The sequence below is a fragment of the Haliotis asinina genome, chromosome 6 (genome assembly GCF_037392515.1).
Source record: "Haliotis asinina isolate JCU_RB_2024 chromosome 6, JCU_Hal_asi_v2, whole genome shotgun sequence".
In the NCBI taxonomy this organism is placed as follows: Eukaryota; Metazoa; Mollusca; class Gastropoda; order Lepetellida; family Haliotidae; genus Haliotis; species Haliotis asinina.
In genome coordinates this window covers 23134492-23156509 of record NC_090285.1, presented here as the reverse complement: position 1 = coordinate 23156509, position 22018 = coordinate 23134492, and the positions used below count along the sequence as shown (strand labels likewise).

At 38.9% G+C, this 22018-nt stretch overlaps 1 protein-coding gene across 2 annotated transcripts in view; it reads right to left on the bottom strand.

The window, feature by feature from the left end:
* Positions 1 to 3033: 3033 nt before the first annotated feature.
* LOC137287517 (uncharacterized) overlaps positions 3034 to 22018 on the bottom strand; it is a 98101-nt gene continuing 79116 nt past the window's right edge. For both annotated transcript variants that reach the window (XM_067819858.1, XM_067819859.1), the window contains exons 3-6: positions 11322 to 11441; positions 6748 to 6957; positions 6150 to 6332; positions 3034 to 5633 (exon numbers count right to left, since the gene is read on the bottom strand). In XM_067819858.1, coding sequence (XP_067675959.1) covers positions 5505 to 5633; positions 6150 to 6332; positions 6748 to 6957; positions 11322 to 11441 — 642 coding nt within the window. In that variant the 3' untranslated portion in view covers positions 3034 to 5504. The remainder of the gene's footprint in view (positions 5634 to 6149; positions 6333 to 6747; positions 6958 to 11321; positions 11442 to 22018) is intronic.

The window sequence follows — 22018 nt, the reverse complement described above, 5'->3', positions numbered from 1 at the left end:
AACTGACAAAATATCAAACACTGGTAAATTCTAAAGGTAAATACGAGTATTCTGACTCTCAACAATTATTTACACAATAAGTTATTTATATTTACAAAGATACAGACAAATCTAAATTGTCATAGATAATTGCACAATGCAGTATTATGGCGCATTCTCACACAATCCAGCATTCTTACTACTGTCTATGAAACCTTTGCATACATGCCACACAAGATGACAGAGTTACCTGCCTTGTGGAGATCGGCAACCATGTAGTTACCACGGTTCCTGCAACCAGAGACCATACTATTGTCTCTGCTGCAACACAGGTTTTTACAAGACAATTGTGAGGTGTGAAAATATAAGGTGTTCTTGCTGACAAATAGCCAAGTAGGTTTTAAAAAATAATGGCCTTGATGAGATCAAATAAAGAATTTCTTACATTAGATTGCACATTCACACCCAGCTCACATGTTCATCCCCAAAGTGCGTAAGTAACATTGTGTCAGCACTTTCAAATTAAAAAAAAAACATCTCTGAATGTCTTGTGACGTATATACAACTCCTTTTGTGGCATTTGTCCAGATCTTTGGCATATTTTCTTTATATGTCACAAATCAATGAATAATAACAGTTTCAAAACATCAATTCCCTAACCTTTGAAAGCAAACCACCCTAATGGATGCTTAGAGGAAGAAGCAAAAAGAGACCACCACAACACCCTCGGCAACATCAGCATGATGTCATGGAGGACAACTGATGAATCAGAATCTTAAACCTGCATGATAAATATGTTAACTCAAAGTTTAGATGCAGTTTAGTGAAAATATAATGGCAGAAAAGTAAACTGAAAATTTGTTTGTTGTTTAATGCCACACTCGGCAATATTCCGGCTCTATGGCGACAGTAACTGAGTCACACAATCCAGTGATCAACATCATGAGCATCAATCTACACATCTGGAATAGAATGCGTCAAACTAAGTAAACTGAAGAAGTTTATCCAGAACAGAACTGTTCTGTTACCAAAATGATAAGGGCCATGATTATTTGGGTGACGTTTGTGTGGAATTGTATCCACCAAGCTTCACTTCCAACACAATATCCCCAAAATAATAAAAACCTCTAATGTCTTTTGCCGAGTAATATTCAGAAAACAGTGAAAAAAAAGTGAAATGTTTTCACAAAGTAACCCAAGTCTTGGAAGCGATGTTGCTCCTCACAAGGCATCTACAATAATTCAGCATGATGACAAAATTCTTTAAAGAAAAATATGACTGCAAGACATATGCATATTTAAATTAAAAACAACTTTTCAAAAGCAAATAAACTAAATATTTAAAAAATGAAGCACCACCACACATCATTCAAAAATGATACATTCAGGTAAAGATAACCTTGGTGACGTGTAAAACAGACTTGAAATGCATATATGTGTACAATCATCACAACTGCGGTACAACCATCTTACAATCAATGTCAGATCAAGTAATCAAATTTAAACACATCAAACGATCAATAAGTCATTAAAAGACTTCAGTAATATATTTGCTCACATATTTAGAAGCTAAAAAACATGAAATATTGACATGATAATGTGCAGAAGTAAGGGCTGTGCAGGTTGTTTACATTCAAAATGTTTACTGGATCATCCAGAACAAGACAAACACATGGTATTTCCAGGGTCCATCCCAATATGAAAGGCAACAAATACATTTCATATGACAAGTTTTACTAAAATTTGTGAAAATAAATTAAAATATAGTTTATGTATTTGATTAAGATATAAGAAAACAAACACCTCTTATAGGTGAAGATAGTTCAATACAAAGTTTTGAAGTGATTGCCTCAATCTGTCGGTGCTGGATCAATGTAATGTATATTCATTCATGTGGTATTGTATCTGTATATATATATTATTCCAGCATGGATGTCAGTTAAAGACAAGCCAAGTTTACCAAAGTTCCATGGCAATGTCACCATCTTGTGTATATTCATATAGGTAAACTCCATTGAATAGCCCTACACCTGTGTCATATGGACTGGTGACTGGCTGTACTTAAGCCGCAGAACCTTTATCTACATTCCCTAGTTCCATTTCTGTTCAATGACCATGTTCGGATTGTCGTGTGTACAAATGCTCAAGAACTTTGAAGCTAATAAATGCAATATAAAAAAATTCACCTACAATAAAAGCAAAATTGGAAAATAGGACTTTACAACTTTCAAAATCTAAAATCTGGACATTTCACAAAGAAAAAAATCTGTCAAAGTTACTTTTAAAACTAATATCCAAAGCACACATAAAAACAATTACAGTGTACACAGATTCTCAGGATGGTAAGTCTTCACACCACTGTATATCCCAGAACTAGAAAGGGTTGGGTGTGTGATGAACTTATGGCTACCAGTCCTTGCCAGGTTTAGCTGAGACATCCTCAATATTGCACACCCCACTGATTGCACAAGTTCGAACATGGCCCTCACTAAGTCAGTAGTCTTCTTTGAATCTAGTTCCAGGATGATGTGACTTGGATTACTTTTGTGTACTATAAATACAGGTTCTTTCAATTTCCATGAACCTTAGTCTGAAGCTTCCTTTGATTTTAGCTCATGATGACAAGACGATGACTTACAAGTACTAAACACAAACATTCTTGGTAGATAACCATCACAATCTTCCAATGCCACTTAAGTGGATATGTAAAGTTGGGGTTTAACGGAATCTCTGAAATATGAAGACTTTTTGCTTAAAGTAATGTACTGTAAATTACATGTGTCCAAACAAATTTGCTCAATGAACAGGGCCAGACATTGTTTTCATAGTTTAGATGTTGGTCAGAATTCCTTGAGAGGACAACTTGAAAAAGATTATAGTGATTTGAATCTGGCAGTAGATTCACATCCATCCAAGGACAAAACAACCTAAGCCAGCTCTTATAACGAAATAAACCCATTAAACAACCGTGAGTTATGACAAACAATAAAATCTGTAAAAAAATGAAATAAGCATATTTTTTATAAAGCACAGCATTTAAACTCATCTATCTAATTTTGGAATTGTTTCAACCATAACCAAGTCAAACCTATGACTGGGATGTACAGAATACAAGGTGTTGGCATAGCCTAATAGTCAAAGTGTCTGGCCATCATGCAGTGGCCCTGGTTTGATTCCCCACATGGGTACCATGGGTGAAGATCATTCCTGGTGTCCCCTGCCATGATATTGATAGAATATTCCTAAAAGCTAACTCATTCACACACTGAACAGAATACATGGTTTGGGAGTTCTAACCAACATCACCAACTGCAGCTAGAGGATGCAAGGGAGAAAACCCAATGTGTTCTGTCAATCCTGTAGTTAAGACCTTGTCAGTGTTCCTTGCCGTCAGTGGGTGAACAAACGGATACAGAGTTTGACAATTTAATCCAGTCAGATTTGCAGTCCCTTCTTTGTGTCTGTAATTGTATCCCAGCTGCCGAAACTAATGCCACCCCATGGCTACAAACAACTGAAAAAAAAAAAGTAAGACAAACTTTGAAGACCGCAACAGCCATTGAGAAACTGAATTTATCGGCTGACTTCTGAATTAACGGCACATGATGCTTATTTGTGACCAGACATGCAACACTGGGAACTGAACCCTGTCCTTTGACATGACAAGTAAACACTTTATCCACTCCCCCCATCACCTCTGTAGGGAGTAAACTTTTATTTCACTTTTAGTAATATTCTAGCAGTCTGATTTATGGGGGACACCAGGAACAGGCTTCACACCATCCTCCCAAATTGGACATCAGAACATGAAAGAATCCTGTACACACACATCTAGTTACAGTGTCGTGAGCTGGTAGAAATTACACCCTGGGCTGATGAAACTTTCATGCTAATGTCTGAAACTGCATGACATCCAACTTAGTTAAGGACAAGAGATTAAATTCTCAGGAAAAATTGGCTGGTCCTGAGACCAAATTGAAAGGTATGTAATGTTTCATCCAACTTCCAGTAGAGCAACGTGCACCTGCTACATGGAGTAAGTGGTGTCGGTAGTACCATTATTACAGTGTAGGCCATCATGAATTAATGATTAACTGAGCTTCCTTCGGTTCTGTCAAGTTGATTTTATGACCTGTTTTATTGCTTTACAGCACTTTCCTGGTGCAATTATACAGCTAGAAAAGACGATCTTAAGTGATCACTAAAAATATATGTAAAACCTTACATCATGGCTCTATGTGCCCAGTTTAAAGATATGTCCTTAATTACTAAAACTTAAACAAAGACTTAGCTTCAAGAAATAGAATTTGTCATCAAATTGAAATTTGCTTGAAATATGTGAATTATTTGGTCAGTTGATCAATCAAAATATCTTGATGGTTAAGGAACTGAGTTGCTTCCCTTTGTCATGCCAGGAACTGCTCCTAAATGATTGCCATATGCGACTTGCTCTGTTTACAGGAGTGGTAACTGAGTAAGGCCAAGGAAAACCAAGTTCTATGGATAGTCAACTTCTTTATTGCAATGGGTGCGATATTTCGGTGCAGATACTAACACTATTACAGAGCAAGTGATTGATAATGGTGTTAGTACCTGCACCAAAATGTTGAACCCATTGCAATAAAGAAGTTGACAATCCTGAACTTTGTTTTCCTTCATCTATACAACCACTAAATGCCTTTCAAAGAAATGACTTAGGCCAGTTTAGTCTGTCTTGGCCTTGGTGATCTCATGACTTAACCAGGACGCTTGTCCAGCATATAACAGTAGACGTGGAACAGGCAATTAACTTGCTATATTGTGCTGATGCCAGTCTTCACCATCATTTGTTGGCCACTGTCATCAGCCATCAGATCTTTCATCTGACTGTTACAGTTTGTGTTGTGTTAGAGGTGTAGAGGTGGACATGGTTACAGTGTTGCCTTGAAATGGAGACAGCATATTTTACAGTTCTTGCAGTTGAGGAAGCCAGTGTTGTGATACAGCGGGTAGAAGTCATGATTACAGCAATCACGTGAGCAGGTTACAGTTGTTACATCGTTACAGGTGCTGCTGTCATGTTTGTGACCCTGACTGTCAGACAACCAACTAGTGGATCTAATTTTCATTCTTGTGACCATCTCGATAACACTTTGTTCAAATCTTGGTTTGACAGATTCAATTCCTCATATCCTTAAAAGCATACATAAATAAAATTTTCATCTAAGAAATGCTTAAACCAATCCCTAGGATAATCATACAATCATTACAACAGAACATTAACAAGCAAACCATCCCACAAAGCAGTCGGTTGTGTGTATGCACAAGTCATACAGGACCTGTGTACAAACAACAATAACAGTATATCAAATTGAAAAGCAGTAGTTTCAGATGAAAATATCTGTTACACAGCTTGTCAGTACTAAACATGGTGTGATCTAGTTTGTTCATGTGAATTTGTGACCAGTCAATCATTAAGTACCCAATTCACTGAGACAGTTAGCTATCAGTGACTGACAAACTCAGTGACGTAGTTAAGTTTGAGGTCAGTAAGTCCGATAACGGCGTTCATCCATCCCCTGGGCACCATCATCCATGTCGTATTCTTCCATTGTCGACAGGCGTTGCTTGTAGCCAGGATGCTTCTTCATCAGTGACCGCTCAACATCCTTCAGCTTCAACAACAACAACAGCATGGGCATCAGCAAGACAGGAAGTAGAATATCAGACAGTCACTGTGGCGTTACTCCTGGTGCTATTAACTATTTGACTTTATTACAGTAATATTTTAATAGTTGTCAACTAAAGTAAAACTACTTTGACAATAGTAAGAAACCAACTTTAACTTTGATAAATATATCAATCATTTTAATACAAATGAATATATTGATGACGACCCAAAGCCTGGCAATCAACTCCATGCTGCCACTCAAAACAAGGGGAAGTAACTCTAATCTGAAATTGTCATAATCCTTACTTACCAACATGTAAGCATAGCTATTTTGTGCACAATGTATTTGTTATTTATACCTACCTGCAACTATTTTAACTACTGATCGTTATGCATACTATCAACAGAACTCTAATATATTGGCAGTATATAAACATCGCACTCCTCAGTGTGAGCAAAAATCACTATAAGAAGTCCTTGGTAAGATGAAGGTTTGTGTATGAGAACCATGCTGACTTACCTCTATCTCTGGTCCTGGCCATGATGGCATGCCAGGGTGAGTGGGGGAGGGCTGGCCAGACTGTGGTGCTGTGGACAAGGGTCGGACCATGGAGGAGACAGATGCGGTGGACATTCGGGAGGACATGGACAGCGTGCGCCGTCTGAACGGTCGCTGGGGTCGATCAACGTCCAACTCCTCATCCTGGAAACCAAACCGCCCATCACGTAACAAGATGGTTATAGGTAATCTCAAGTGTTTTAGAAACCAAGAAGGGACAACTGAGGAAAAATATGATGAAAATCCCAAAATTCACCTGAACATTATTGATTTTGTAGTGTTAGATTAATTTACATGGAACGAGCGGCATTGTGTGTGTGTTATTACGCTATGACGCTACCATGCATGTGCCTTGTGTCAGCTATGTACAAATTATTCAAACCAGAAGCCTTTTGCTTCCTCCCAGTCAGGTGCTGGTTGTACACAAGAATGAAATACAATGCCTACAAATACAACAAATACACACACTACAGAGATACCTGCAGCAGAGCCAATTACTGTAACAATTAGCTAGTTTACTGAAGGTACTACTTGCATACAAGACAAGCCACAAACTTACAGTGTCATCTGTCAGCACAACAGCATTTTCATTTTCTGCAGCCCTCTTCTTCCGTAGCTCAACCATCATCTCCCGGAACTGCTCCTTCAGATGTTCGATCTTCTTCATGGCGTGAGCCTCGTTGTGGGAGAACTTACGCGCAGAATGTGACTCCAGCTGCAGCTTCAGATCATGCAGCTCCTGCTGCACTAGGGACATCTGCAGCTGGATCTGAAAGGGGAGATAACTCAAGTTCATACTGGTTATACTGGCATAATCATAACTTCTGACACACCATCAGCATTTCAGATGGGAGGTAACTCTCATTACCAAACGCCAAATATTTTGAGTAGGATGATTTTGTTAAATCATTAATACTGGGAGTGAAATAAGTGAAATGAGAATCGACAACCAGCACACCACATACAGGGAGTCACTATTATCCTTCCATGCCTTCAGGAAGTGACACATGTAAGGATAAGATATATAGATAAACAACTTCTTTGTTACCATTAACAACTTGATCACCAAGCCTCTATTCCACAGTTTTCCTTGAAAGACCTATTGCTGCTATACCTTCATATCCTATATCTCTCGGTGGGCTAGCCTAGTGGTTTAAAGTGTTCTCTCATCACATCAAAGACCCAGGTTCAGTTCCCCACATGGGTATAATCTGTGGAGCCCATTTCTGATGTCGCTCACCAAGATATTGCTGGAATATTACTAACAGTGGTATAAAAACCATACTCACTCACTCATATCCTATGTCTTATTGTACATTTATCAGCTATTTCAAGACATCAGGTGGCATGTATATTTTATGCTACATATCACAACAACAGATCTTGATGAGGCAACTTCGGGACTATACCAGGATAGATGACCTTGTCGCCTCATAATGAAGCACAACCACTCCAGCTACCAAGGTTATCCATCCAATCTCCATTTCATTGTCCTTCCAATCACCAGTTTGCCTGGTCCACAGCAACCTACCAATCCCCACTGTTGTGGATCCCAGGTCAGCTACTGGGCTATTATCTGGGCTCAAACTCAAGGGTTGCGCAACTGAATAATCAGGGTAGCACAAATGAAATACATAACTGATATATGCACTGTCGAGCTGTGTGCAATACTTGTTTCATCCAGTGAAGCATCTTAATGCAACATGTGCCTGCAATGATCAATATCAACATATATGCATCGTTAAACCCAGACCTTGTATGGTGATGCCAAGATTGACTGAAATTCTAATCATTTTAAGCTTAGATTCTAGAAGATGGAAAAGGTACAGAAATAGTTCCTGACACCCTGTGAGCTAATTTCTACAAATAGTGGCCATGTTCAGGTGATCCTAAAGGAAAGTTTCTTGTTGGAAGCTGTCCAACACCAATATATCCCTCTCAGGTTCAGGATAGATGCAGCCTCCGTACCGATCCTGCTTCCATCGTGCTAATACACTGCCAATTAGAAACACTTACATATCATCTCACCACCAATTAGCTCTCCAGCACAAGCAGCTTCTGAGGACTATCTTGTTCATCCTGGTTTTATTTCCACACATTTATATCATCCTTGGTAACAGTGTTTCCCAAAACAGCACATTGTGCACAGCTTTAAAATACTGATACTCTATTTAGATTCTGACTTTGCCTTTGTCCTGTATCGGTGATGCAAGTCGTATTCAGATTACTGTGTTTTTCAAAATTCAGGCGAAGAATATGATTTTTGAGGTCAGGGGTGCTTTCAAGATTGTTTTCCATTTTAGATTATGAATATGTTGGGACCATCAACAAATCTACATCACTACACAAATGTATTTGAGGGGAACAGTTTAGAGTAGAAAGTTTGATGTTTCATCATTACTTTCTTCACATAGATGCCAAATTCAATATATTTTAATAAATATTTAAACTGGAAGCTGATTTTTCTTATTAGATGTGATAAATCAGGTATTTCAATACATGAAGGGGAAGTAACTCACTGAGTTCAGTGAAACCTATAAGCTGTAAGTATCTTTGATTTAGCAAATAATTCTGACTCTTTTTACTCAACTTGAGATTGACAGATCACCACAGTAAATAAGACTATTTTATTTATGTTGCACCTACTATATGGTTTTAAAGATGTGTAAACGAGAACCAAGATCATGAAGAGGAAACAATGTCACTTTTCTAATGAAGATCTATACATAATGGCATGGAATGAGACTAAACTGATTTACAAAAGAAAGTGTTTTGGTGTTTTGGGGCTATTTTGAAAATAACAAAGTAAATTTGTCAAATGTTTTTATTGCAATTTACAAGCCACAAACATCATGTATATAATGCTGAAACACCAAAGATATCATAACGAAATGTTCAACAGTGAGATCACTGAGGGAGTAGTTAGGTAGAGGCGAAAACCCGCCTCCGAGGTTTTGGTAGACAATGTAAAACCAGTTTTACACTGTCCACCAAAATCGAGGACAGGTGTTTTCTCTAACATATACACCGTCAATGATGGGTAATTACAATGTAGATGATGATTTAATGAAGCTTCATAACAATAACTGAAGTGCGCGTAAAATCAATTTAATGACAGTAACTGTAAGTAGATAATTTAACCACACCACTTTTGTAGGCCCAGTGGCTGTGCAGTAGAGCATCTCACCTCTGGATCTGAGAATTGCAGTTCAAATCCCACTTGGAGAACACATTTGTATTGGAAGTTTAATCTTGAACAATATTTTTCGAATGATTTCATACACTCATGTATCAACTGAATGTTGATTTTCGTATTAAGTTATGAAAAGTAAAACCTGTCCCTCCAAAACAAACACCTCAGATGCGGTTATTCTGGGAAAACAAGACATGACCTAACATGTAGTGAGAAGCACACTTCAGGTTTATATAGAGGGGATATAGTGATGCATTCGCCTGTCCCATCATGAGATGACTGAGGGAGTAGCTAGAGAGGGGATATAGTGATGTATTTACCTGTTCCATGGTGAGATCACTCAGGAAGTAGCTTGAGAGGGGATATAGTGATGTATTTACCTGTTCCATGGTGAGATCACCGAGGGAGTAGCTAGAGAGGGGATATAGTGATGTATTTACCTGTTCCATGGTGAGATCACTCAGGAAGTAGCTAGAGAGGGGATATAGTGATGTATTTACCTGTTCCATGGTGAGATCACTGAGGGAGTAGCTAGAGAGGGGATATAGTGATGTATTTACCTGTTCCATGGTGAGATCACTGACGGAGTAGCTAGAGAGGGGATATAGTGATGTATTTACCTGTTCCATGGTGAGATCACTGAGGGAGTAGCTAGAGAGGGGATATAGTGATGCATTCACCTGTCCCATCATGAGATGACTGATGGAGTAGCTAGAGAGGGGATATAGTGATGTATTTACCTGTTCCATGGTGAGATCACTCAGGAAGTAGCTTGAGAGGGGATATAGTGATGTATTTACCTGTTCCATGGTGAGATCACCGAGGGAGTAGCTAGAGAGGGGATATAGTGATGTATTTACCTGTTCCATGGTGAGATCACTCAGGAAGTAGCTAGAGAGGGGATATAGTGATGCATTCACCTGTCCCATCATGAGATGACTGATGGAGTAGCTAGAGAGGGGATATAGTGATGTATTTACCTGTTCCATGGTGAGATCACTCAGGAAGTAGCTTGAGAGGGGATATAGTGATGTATTTACCTGTTCCATGGTGAGATCACCGAGGGAGTAGCTTGAGAGGGGATATAGTGATGTATTTACCTGTTCCATGGTGAGATCACTCAGGAAGTAGCTAGAGAGGGGATATAGTGATGCATTCACCTGTCCCATCATGAGATGACTGATGGAGTAGCTAGAGAGGGGATATAGTGATGTATTTACCTGTTCCATGGTGAGATCACTCAGGAAGTAGCTTGAGAGGGGATATAGTGATGTATTTACCTGTTCCATGGTGAGATCACTGAGGGAGTAGCTAGAGAGGGGATATAGGGATGTATTTACCTGTCCCATCATGAGATGACTGATGGAGTAGCTAGAGAGGGGATATAGTGATGTATTTACCTGTTCCATGGTGAGATCACTCAGGAAGTAGCTTGAGAGGGGATATAGTGATGTATTTACCTGTTCCATGGTGAGATCACTGAGGGAGTAGCTAGAGAGGGGATATAGTGATGTATTTACCTGTTCCATGGTGAGATCACTGAGGGAGTAGCTTGAGAGGGGATATAGTGATGTATTTACCTGTTCCATGGTGAGATCACTGAGGGAGTAGCTTGAGAGGGGATATAGTGATGTATTTACCTGTTCCATGGTGAGATCACTGAGGGAGTAGCTTGAGAGGGGATATAGTGATGTATTTACCTGTTCCATGGTGAGATCACTGAGGGAGTAGCTTGAGAGGGGATATAGTGATGTATTTACCTGTTCCACGGTGAGATCACTGAGGGAGTAGCTTGAGAGGGGATATAGTGATGTATTTACCTGTTCCACAGTGAGATCACTGAGGGAGTAGCTTGAGAGGGGATATAGTGATGTATTTACCTGTTCCACAGTGAGATCACTGAGGGAGTAGCTTGAGAGGGGATATAGTGATGTATTTACCTGTTCCACAGTGAGATCACTGAGGGAGTAGCTTGAGAGGAGCTGCATAGATTCCATGCGGCGGCAGATCTGCTCACCAGGAATTCGGCGATGGGCCAGGAGTTTGGACAATGAATCCATCTGAAATAATCACAGATTTACTGAGGCACTGAATGAGGGAAAACTGGGTTTGTGGCTTTTGTGTTCAAACTGCATGCTGAAAAGACTTTTGTTTGATTGGCATTATTAGAAGCTGGAGAGTAATAGAGGGTAAGATTCTTTATGGATAACAACTTCTTTATTACATATGATGCGACATTTTGGTATAGATCCTTATACCGTTGTCAAGCAAGAGTGACAGGATCTATACCGAAACGTCGCATCATATGTAATAAAGAAGTTGTTATCCATAAAGAATCTTACCCTCTGTTGAAAGGACAGTTCACACATAGTGCAAGGAATTTTTTTCTCCTGTTCCACAAGAAAGTCAATGAGTTTGTTTGAGCAGTCAGAGTAGTGTGGTTGATCTCGAGTATATGTCAGGTCATAGTTTACCCCTTGGTTTAATTGCTGTTCATCAACAGTTTATGCAAGACAGTACACCTTGTATTTCAATAAAAAAATAATAATTTAGCAACATACAAAATTAAGAAAAAAAATGAAGACAAGAATTGAAGGGTCCAAGACTTATCACTCACATCATTTCAAATTATACGCTTCTTGAACTGCAGTATCATCTTAATGGCATTTCATTCTCAGTTTCCATCACCTATATTTTATTGATAAATAATTGCCTTAGTCTAAATGAGGTTTAATTCTAGGTCTCACCCTTGCTTAGTCTGAGCTTATATATAAACACTATCATTTAACAAACTGAACTGGTCCAAAGTAACACATTCTTGTCTTTGGATATGACTTTAGTGGATCAGGTGGTCAGACTCGGGGGCATGGTTGATACATGTCATTGCTTCATGTTCATTGTATCAACCACTAGGTTTTACAAAGCTCGAATTTCACGCTTGACCATTATGTATATTACAGAGGGATGGGGAAAACAAGTGTAAATGCATTTGAGAATAATATTTTAGTAGACCTTATCAACAGAGAGCATATTGGCAGATATCATGCTTAAATGATGTGTGCAGTAAGTGAATATTACCCTGAAATACTGACAATCACATGATGCAGTGGGGCTTAGTGTGGGGCTTGATGATAATTTCTAGACTTCTCTCATGTGAGCCTTCTCTCCAGAACAGAAAGTAACAGAGTGGGCAACTTTATGGACACCTATCTAACTAAAGTTATCACAACGTGTAATCTACAGCAGCACTGAACGAGTTATGTCGATTATGATAATTTTGTCTTGGAGCATGGCAAAATGAACCCTTATTTAACTGCAAGCTGGTGTGTTGCCATCTTGAAGTTATGTTATGGTGTGGGACAGAAGGGTTCCATAAACCATAAATTGTAATGATCCTAATCATTCTCATCAAATTCCTGCAAGCTCTTGAATCCCTCATCCTAACCTTGGCAGGTAAAAGACAAGAGATACTGTGAAGAACATCTATTTACGTACAAGACTTGACAGGCCCCACAGATCAATGCATCCCAAAGATGCTTATCTGAAAACTAATTACCTATATCCTGACCTGTTCATGAACAATTTGCGCAAAATTACGTCCCACATCTGATTTCATCCCCCAGTTAAACAACCGGTCTCCCCTCATTGCTTATGAGGTAGACTGGTCTATGTCTTCATCTGGCTTATACCAACTTGTTACAGTGGGAGGAAAGGTTACAATGTGTCTTCAATTTATTTTCTCTATCTTATCTCAAAGAACACTGACGTCAAAACATGCTTACAGAGACAGCATGGGGCCTTCACCTCTAAATATCTATTAAGCAATTGCAGCAAAATTGTTTTCTGCATTTGATGAAAACTGACTGCCTTCAGCATTTATGAGTGTGTGCGTGCGTGCGTGCGTGCGTGCATGCGTGTGTTTTTGAACGTGTGTCCATGTGTGTGCATTTCAGCTTACCAATGAGACAAATCAACGTAGTTTAAAAAGTTCAGAAATCAGTGAGTTTTGTTTCACATAGCATTCAGCAATATTTCAGCTACATGTGGTCTGTAAATAATCAAAACTGGACCAGACAATCCAAAGATCAACAGCATGAGCATCGATCTACACAATCGAGACACAATGACATGTGTCAAACAAATCAGACAAGAGATGCTTATCTGAAAACTAATTACCTATATCCTGACCTGTTCAGAAACAATTTGCGCAAAATTACAGAGTTTAAAAAGTTCAGAAATCAGTGAGTTTTGTTTCACATAGCATTCAGCAATATTCCAGCTACATGTAGTCTGTAAATAATCAAATCTGGACCAGACAATCCAAAGATCAACAGCATAAGCATTGATCTACACAATCGAGACAAAATGACATGTGTCAAACAAATCAGAGAAGAGATACCGTGAAGAACGTCTATTTCTAGACCATCCAAATGCTATGCGAGCCTGACCACCTGATCCCATTAGTCTCCTCTTACAACTAGCATGGGTTGCTGAAGACCAATTCCTACCCGTATTTTTGCAGGTAAAAACAATTTCAGAAAACCTTGCATATCGCATACATGTCTCAAGAAGGCTGATATACTTTTTCATGAAGATTTTTTTCTACTATTTAACACTTGCACCCACTGTGATTTCTGACTGTCCTGTAGGTAAAGACATTACACCTACACAAAGAGAAAACAGAGCAAAGTTTCTATCAACTCTGTCCATTATTTTTTAGCACCACAACTAACTACTTATGTGCACAATTTAATGCCAGTTTGAAAGAAAATAATGGCCTTTTTGAATAATGGCCACAAGATTAGGCTACGGTATTGTTGAAACGAAAAGATGAAATAAAGTTAAATGATTTCAGATATTAGATGAAACATAACTTAAAAGCTGAGACTTGACAATACACATAACAAGTTTCATTACATTTTGGTAGAATAATGGCCATGAATGCCTTTTCAATATGGATGCCATGGTGGCCATATTGAAAGAAGGCTTCAAACCGCTTAAGCTAATACAAGTGTCACTAATGGTATCAACAAGAATGTTTCAGTCACTGGTCCATTCATTTCTGATGAGAGGATGTTGAATCTGCTTGCTGAACAAGCATGAGCTCACTTGACTTTTAAATTGAGCTAACAAAACATCTACAGCCTAAAACATGTCATTGATATATTTATGATCTTTCCATAGTTCTTGTACTCTTTCCCAAAGTACTCTCCCAGGAACTAAAACATGCCCTTTCGAATGAGGGCAATTAATCATGGTGGTTTTTATATGTTTTATGTCTGAATTCTCTAACTGCATTGGAGCATGTTGGTCCCAGGTTGATAGAGAAAAAAACAACAACAATGAATGGAGCTGCATCCCTATCCATACTACAATCCCCACAGGTTGAATTAAGCCATGATTGGTGCATGCTTGACAAGGGACATAATTGTAGATTCATTATGTAGGTAATTTCACTCTGGCTCAATCACCAAATGATTTGGTGACACACATGTCAAATTTTCCATGAGCATAAACAAGTATCATCGGAAATAAATTAGCACAAATTTTATTAGTTATAATTTTCCAATTTTGGCAAAACTGTAGTTGGCCGAGCCTTCATCCAATAAAAAAAAAATTTTTAAAAAAATCACCAAATAACCCAACTCGCACTACACATCTTTAGCTTTTAACTTCTAGGTTTAGATACATATCTATTCAATTTTGGGGCAAGTGCTCATATGATGCTTATGAAAAACATGTTTGTGTATTTCACAGTTGTATTGTCCTATGACCTATTTGACAGAAAGTACCTATCCACAGCTCTAGCTTTAGTTCTAAATTCACATCATGTTGTTACCATATCAGTCTTAAAATCATCAACAATATGTACAAGTTACATCCAACACTGAATACAGATTAACGATATCTGGACCATATAATGGAGTCTCTATTCTTGAAATTTAACTCACAAATAATTTACAATACTTTTTTCCAGTGAGAAGTAACGCTCTTAACACAGACCATTCCTGTGATGTCTCATCCCTTATTAAGATTTACTAACAAAAAACAGTGAAGTAAAGTTGTGAGTGTTTATGGTAGCATCGTGCCGTGTTCAAGGTTTATTGATTCTCTGTAGTCCCTTCTTGACCTGTGAGTGTCAACAGCCTCAGCTCAGCCTCCATACACTGCCAACAAAACATTTCACTTTCAGCTCTTTTAACTTCACAAAACTTAAAAGTTTCTCATTAAGGACTATTCTAAACTCTGTGAAGCTCCTAAAATTATTTCTGAAGAAAAAAATCAAGACCTGGCTTCCATCCAGCTTTTCATGTGGAATTTGTTATACGGGCTGATTTCTCAATGAAATCTTTTCCCATATGGCTGTTTTGGAATTTTAATCACCAGACTGGATGCCATGTTTTTAAATGTAAGTTTACAAGCCTTTAAAAAACAGGAACATATACTTGCCCCTAGTTTTGAGGCATGTTTACATGAGTTTCAACATTGAAAGATGGATTTGAAACCATGAACTGCAGGAGTGATGGGAGACATGTCATAGATGCTGTAATTACCCCAATAAACACCCACCCTTATTAACATACTTTTCCTCATGAAAGTGTTAAGATTTTTCTCATCTTCATGGGTGCCATTTTATTTATTTTTCCTTTCCACTTCACTCGAACAGGCTGCAGCTAATAACCGTATGCATGGCAGATAAACTGGATGAACCGTGTGCTTTGCTTGAAAATTAAAATGAAGAGATGAGTCTCAGCTTTACTTAATATTTCTTTCTCCTATTTTGGAATATTAGCTGTAATTGTACCTTGGGGCATTTATAATACATCACAGAGGATGATAATCAGGTGAGAGCCAGCTGTCTGACACACTGCAATTTGCAATACAAAGTTAACCCTTCCAGGATTGTGGATCCTGGGGACATCTCTAATACATAACACATGATGATAATCACATGAGAAACCAGATGTCTGAGGCACTGCAATCTGCAATGCAGAGTTGCCTCCCTTGTTGGTTTGTGGATCTGAATCCTTGTTCACCAGCTTTGTCAGCATCTGGGTTTCAGCATAATAGTAAATGTCTGAGGAATGCATAACTTGCCACACTGTGATAGAACAGGAACTGTTAAACCCAACTCACTCACTTATAATGTCCTTGGGTGTTTATGACATAACAATTAAAATACAATGAAACCTGCTTATAAGCTTAGGCTGCACAAGCTGATATTTAAATGGGAATTCTTTTCACACCCTGTTCACCAGTTTACTGGAAGCACTTTCGGGGTGGTCAATGACATTCTGATTTTAAATATGTTTCATAAATTCCCTGAATTATGACTTTTGTTTTTAAAAAAACTATCAAGCGTTTGAGTTCATATAAACATATCAGGTTAAACTGTGTTTGTAAATAACCTTATATGGCAATATATAAATAAATAAATGAATGAATGAATGTATGAATGAATGAATGAATGAATGAATGAATGAATGAATGAATGAATGAATGAATGAATGAATAAATAAATAAATAAATAAATAAATAAATAAATAAATAAATAAATAAATAAATAAATAAATAAATTGAAGTTTCCCTCTCAAATGTCCAGTTGGTGATAAGGCACTTGATGCCAGGTAGTTAGTATATTCTCTTAGACAGGGTCATCATATAAGAATTCAATGTGAAATTAAAGATTGTGAAAATTTGTACGGCAATATTTAGTTTTGTTTCTGTATCCTGTTTTGGAAAGTTAGCCAGTTAAACTGAAGTCAGTGTTCTAAATGTCTTTAAGTGTGGACTACTGAGACTCAGAGACAGTGACTGTCAGCTCAGGCTTCCTGTCTCCATAAGATCATCACATGGAGAAGACAAAAGTCATCAGAAGAAGACGTATCCCCCCTGGCCCCCACATATTTGAAAGGACAAATCATCTGACAGTTACTTGATGATTTCAATCATTTCCATTTCCTGAAAGATATATATATACCATAATCTGTACACAGCAAAAGGCACCACTTTAGGTTCTGACTGACATATCTACCAAGTTTTGCAGAAAAATATTGAACGTTTTTTGAGTTCTGCTGTGGGAACAAAGTCCACCCCACCATTAGACCAAAACCTTTCATGGAAAAAAAAAAATGCTAAAAATCTGTAAATAGCAAAAGGCACAACCATAGGTACAGATTATCATATCTATCAATTTTGGTCGAAAATATTCAACAGTTTTTGAGATATGCGCCGGAAACAAAATGTTAATGGAAGGATGGATGGATAGACAGATGAGACGTCGACTATACCCCCCGGCATGTAATGCCAAGTCAGCAGACAGATTACTAGCTAAAGACGTCTGAGTGTAGACAAGGCTGACAGTTTCTTGATTCATTCACTTATAAAGACAAGATTTTGTCCTGTGTAAATGATCTACGTGCATCACATACATAGTTGTCCATAAGAAGGGACCTCTTTGAATTCCATCTTCAAAATTCACTTTGATCTGACTTTGCTGACAAGTTTTTGTAAGTTTTGGACAAAAGTTTGTAAATACTCAAATCTGAATCAGACAAACCATTGATTGAAATAGATAAATGAAACTAAATTACATTTATTCAATTAGTTACCAACAAAAGTGTCAGTTAAAACCCATTGTTGGATAAATGGAGGTCGGATTGATGAGACTTGACTGTATGTTTGAACATTGTTAGTCTGTCTCAAAGTCCCAGAACCATATTGTTTCCCTACAGCCCGTCCAACCCTGCAAATGCCCTAAATGAAGCAAGTCTTGATTTCCTCTAAATGGTCTTCCAGGGTCTCCTTTTGAATTTAAAAGGGGTTTACTTGTTACTATCAAAATGATATATATTCAGAGACTAAGTGTTAGTCTAGAGAGTTCTGTATGGCTGTTGAACTGAAGTTGATCTCTTGCCTTTAGCTGCTGGTATAATTATTGTTATTCACACAAAGTTTCAACTTTCTGGTCCTTACAATGTCTGAGAAGAAGACCTTTGAACATCTGTAAAATCAGACTTATCATATGTCAGAATGTCAGTAGTGTAACTAGGTGACTTATTGGAGATTGACCTTCTTCTTTGGACAACTCAGGGACTGGATGAGAGGCTTGCGGTCCCCATATATAGCAGCCTGAGAATAGACCAGGAGTTTAATGACAGCAAATTCCATGTCTCCTCAACTGCCCCTGGATGATGTCGTAACATAGAGTAGGTATGGCTTTACACTGATTTTGAAATGCTGCAGAAATATGACAAGACATGAACAAGGGTAAATATTCCAGCAATATCACAATGGGTACGACCAAACTTATAGAAATATTCCATCAATATCACATTACCAAACATTGGACAATTCATTGTATCCATCTGGGAATAAAAGTTGAAACTTTCATCCTCACCATAAAGCTACCTCACCTCCTTTCATATCTCATATCGATTGTTCAAGTGTAAGTGGGTTAGTCTACCAAAATAGAGGTTTGATTCTTTTTGTCTGTACAACATCTGGAGCAAGTTCCTTGTGTCTCCTAACATCACAACTCATCTTGGCTAGGGTATGCTGTTTCATGACCCACTAAGGGTGGGCTGCTTAGTCACCTCCTAATGGTGGGCTGCTTCATGACCCACTAAGGGTGGGCTGCTTCATCACCTCCTAATGGTGAGCTGCTTCATCACCTCCTAATGATGGGCTGGTTCATGACCCACTAGGGGTGGGCTGCATCATCAGCTCCTAATGATGGACTGCTTCATCATCTCCTAATGATGGGCTGCTTCATCACCTCCTAATGATGGACTGCTTCATCACCTAATGATGGGCTGCTTCATCACCTCCTAATGATGGACTGCTTCACCACCTCCTAATGATGGGCTGCTTCATCCCCTCCTAATGATGGACTGCTTCATCACCTCCTAATGACGGGCTGCTTCATCACCTCCTAATGATGGACTGCTTCATCACCTCCTAATGATGGGCTGCTTCATCACCTCCTAATGATGGACTGCTTCATCACCTCCTAATGACGGGCTGCTTCATCACCTCCTAATGGAGGGCTGCTTCATGACCCACTAGGGGTGGGCTGCTTCATCCCCTCCTAATGATGGACTGCTTCATCACTTCCTACTGATCGACTGCTTCATCACCTCCTAATGGTGGGCTGCTTCATCACCTCCTAATGATGGACTGCTTCATCACCTCCTAATGATGGGCTGGTTCATGACCCACTAGGGGTGGGTTGCTTCATCACCTCCTAATGATGGACTGCTTCATCACCTCCTAATAATGGGCTGCTTCATCACCTCCTAATGATGGACTGCTTCATCCCCTCCTAATGGTGGGCTGCTTCATCCCCTCCTAATGATGCACTGCTTCATCCCCTCCTAATGATGGGCTGCTTCATCACCTCCTAATGGAGGGCTGCTTCATCACCTCCTTATGATAGGCTGCTTCATGACCCACTTGGGGTGGGCTGGTTCATGACCCACTAGGGGTGGGTTGCTTCATCACCTCCTAATGATGGACTGCTTCATCACCTCCTAATAATGGGCTGCTTCATCACCTCCTAATGGTGGGCTGCTTCATCACCTCCTAATAATGGGCTGCTTCATCACCTCCTAATGGTGGGCTGCTTCATCACCTCCTAATAATGGGCTGCTTCATCACCTCCTAATGATGGGCTGCTTCATCACTCCCTAATGGAGGGCTGCTTCATGACCCACTATGAGTGGACTGCTTCATGACCCACTAGGGGTGGGCTGCTTCATCACCTCCAAATGGTGGGCTGCTTCATCAGCTCCTAATGGTGGGCTGCTTCATCAGCTCCTAATGGAGAGCTGTTTTATGACCCACTAGGGGTGTGCTGCTTGATCACCCTCGGGGTGGGTGCTTCATCATTTCCTAAGGGTGGGCTGATTAAACAGCTCCTTGGGGTGGGCTGCTTCATCACTTCCCAGGGGTGGAATGCTTCATCACCCTTAGGGTGGCCTGTTTCATTCTGGGCATGCCTGAGAAGACACCAGCTGCCCTTCAGTATACTCCAGTGTCTGTTTAGAACTAACTGCCCATACTCTACACCCACAATACCACCTGGTAAATTTAGAACGTGCCAGTCAGTGGCTAGTGAAAACATACCTAAACATATGTTTGGCTGCGATAAGGGCAAATATAGTGTTAGAACAAACACTTAACCTGTTCCTCGAATAGTCAGTATTAGAGAAAGAGGACTCTATGTGTGGTTTGGGTGTCTGTATATGAGGTATGTCACTATCCACTATTTACTGAAAACTGCTAGTTTATCCAAAAGCAGAAACAAATTCTTAGAAACAAAGAGTCTTATTTTAAACACCACATGGGATGGAGGGTTGCGGCCATTACGATATATTTTTCTGTAGAAGGCCTCAATGTTCACTGACATATTGTAAATCCTGTGTATCAATTTATCATTGACAATAGATCATGCAACACCATAGCTGAAACATTCAGCATCTGGTTTCTAACAGTCAGGCCCCATCAACACTTTGGTTTTGAAGCTGTTCAAAGAATAACCAATAAGGTATTTATTTGGAGAAATATGGTACATTTGCACCATTTTTTTAAGGCCTGAGTACATCTCAGGAAAATGACTATCCCTACCACAAAGAAAACTCCCCCAAAACCCATTGTAAATAAAGCCACAAAAATAAAACACAATTTAAAACAGAGAAAGTTGTTACAAATGTTTAAACACGACTTCAACGAGACTGCACTCAAACCATTTTCTCATCCTGGTTTAAGCCAAGCAGTACTAACTTAGGTTTTATTATCTTCCTTTATTTTTAAATTTGTGTTTACACCAGTTTCCGGTTTGAAGGCCAACTCAGTGACTTTCATAATCGAGTGACGGTGTGAATAAACTCTGATTGCACTTGTGTAGTTTATCACTGCTTGCTCTTGGATTGAAATTCCAAACTTTCAATCTGCTATGAGCTATATATACAGAAAACTTTAATGATGTATCCATGTTTATCGCACATGCCATGTAATGAACAAGCAGGTAAATAAATGGAATCTCAGCCCGTGTGTTTGACATAGGGTTAGGTCAATACTGTAGAATATGGGATGCTGTGTGTATTTCAAACTGAAGGTGTGGCTAAAGATGTTACATAGATTTCAGTTATTTACTATAGAAACATCGGAAAATTCTCCTGTCTACCAAGTCAGTTTTTGTGGCATTGGATAAGCTTGCTAAGATATTAAAATATGCATGAATACCTACAAAATTTGCAAACGTTTAACCCTATTATACAATCATTCAAACTTATTTTCACAATGCAGACAAAAGATTAAACATAACTTTTTCCCAATATGGCTGTGCAATGGTCATGCAATCCTGCTAACCAGAGGAAGACCGGGAAAATTACACCTTTTGAAACATGACAGAAAGCATGTTTGATAGACTATTGCACACTTTAAAAGCATGTATAATTTTGACAGACACAAATAAGTTCTTTGAAAACATACCCTAGTGAGCTATTAGATTTAGAATCTTGCTTCACTTAGAACTTCTGAATTGTAGAAACTGAATGGTTGGGTAAATAAGGTTCAGGAAATGTGAGACAGACTGTGTTCAACAGAATACCCCTGGTCGAATATTGCTTTTATC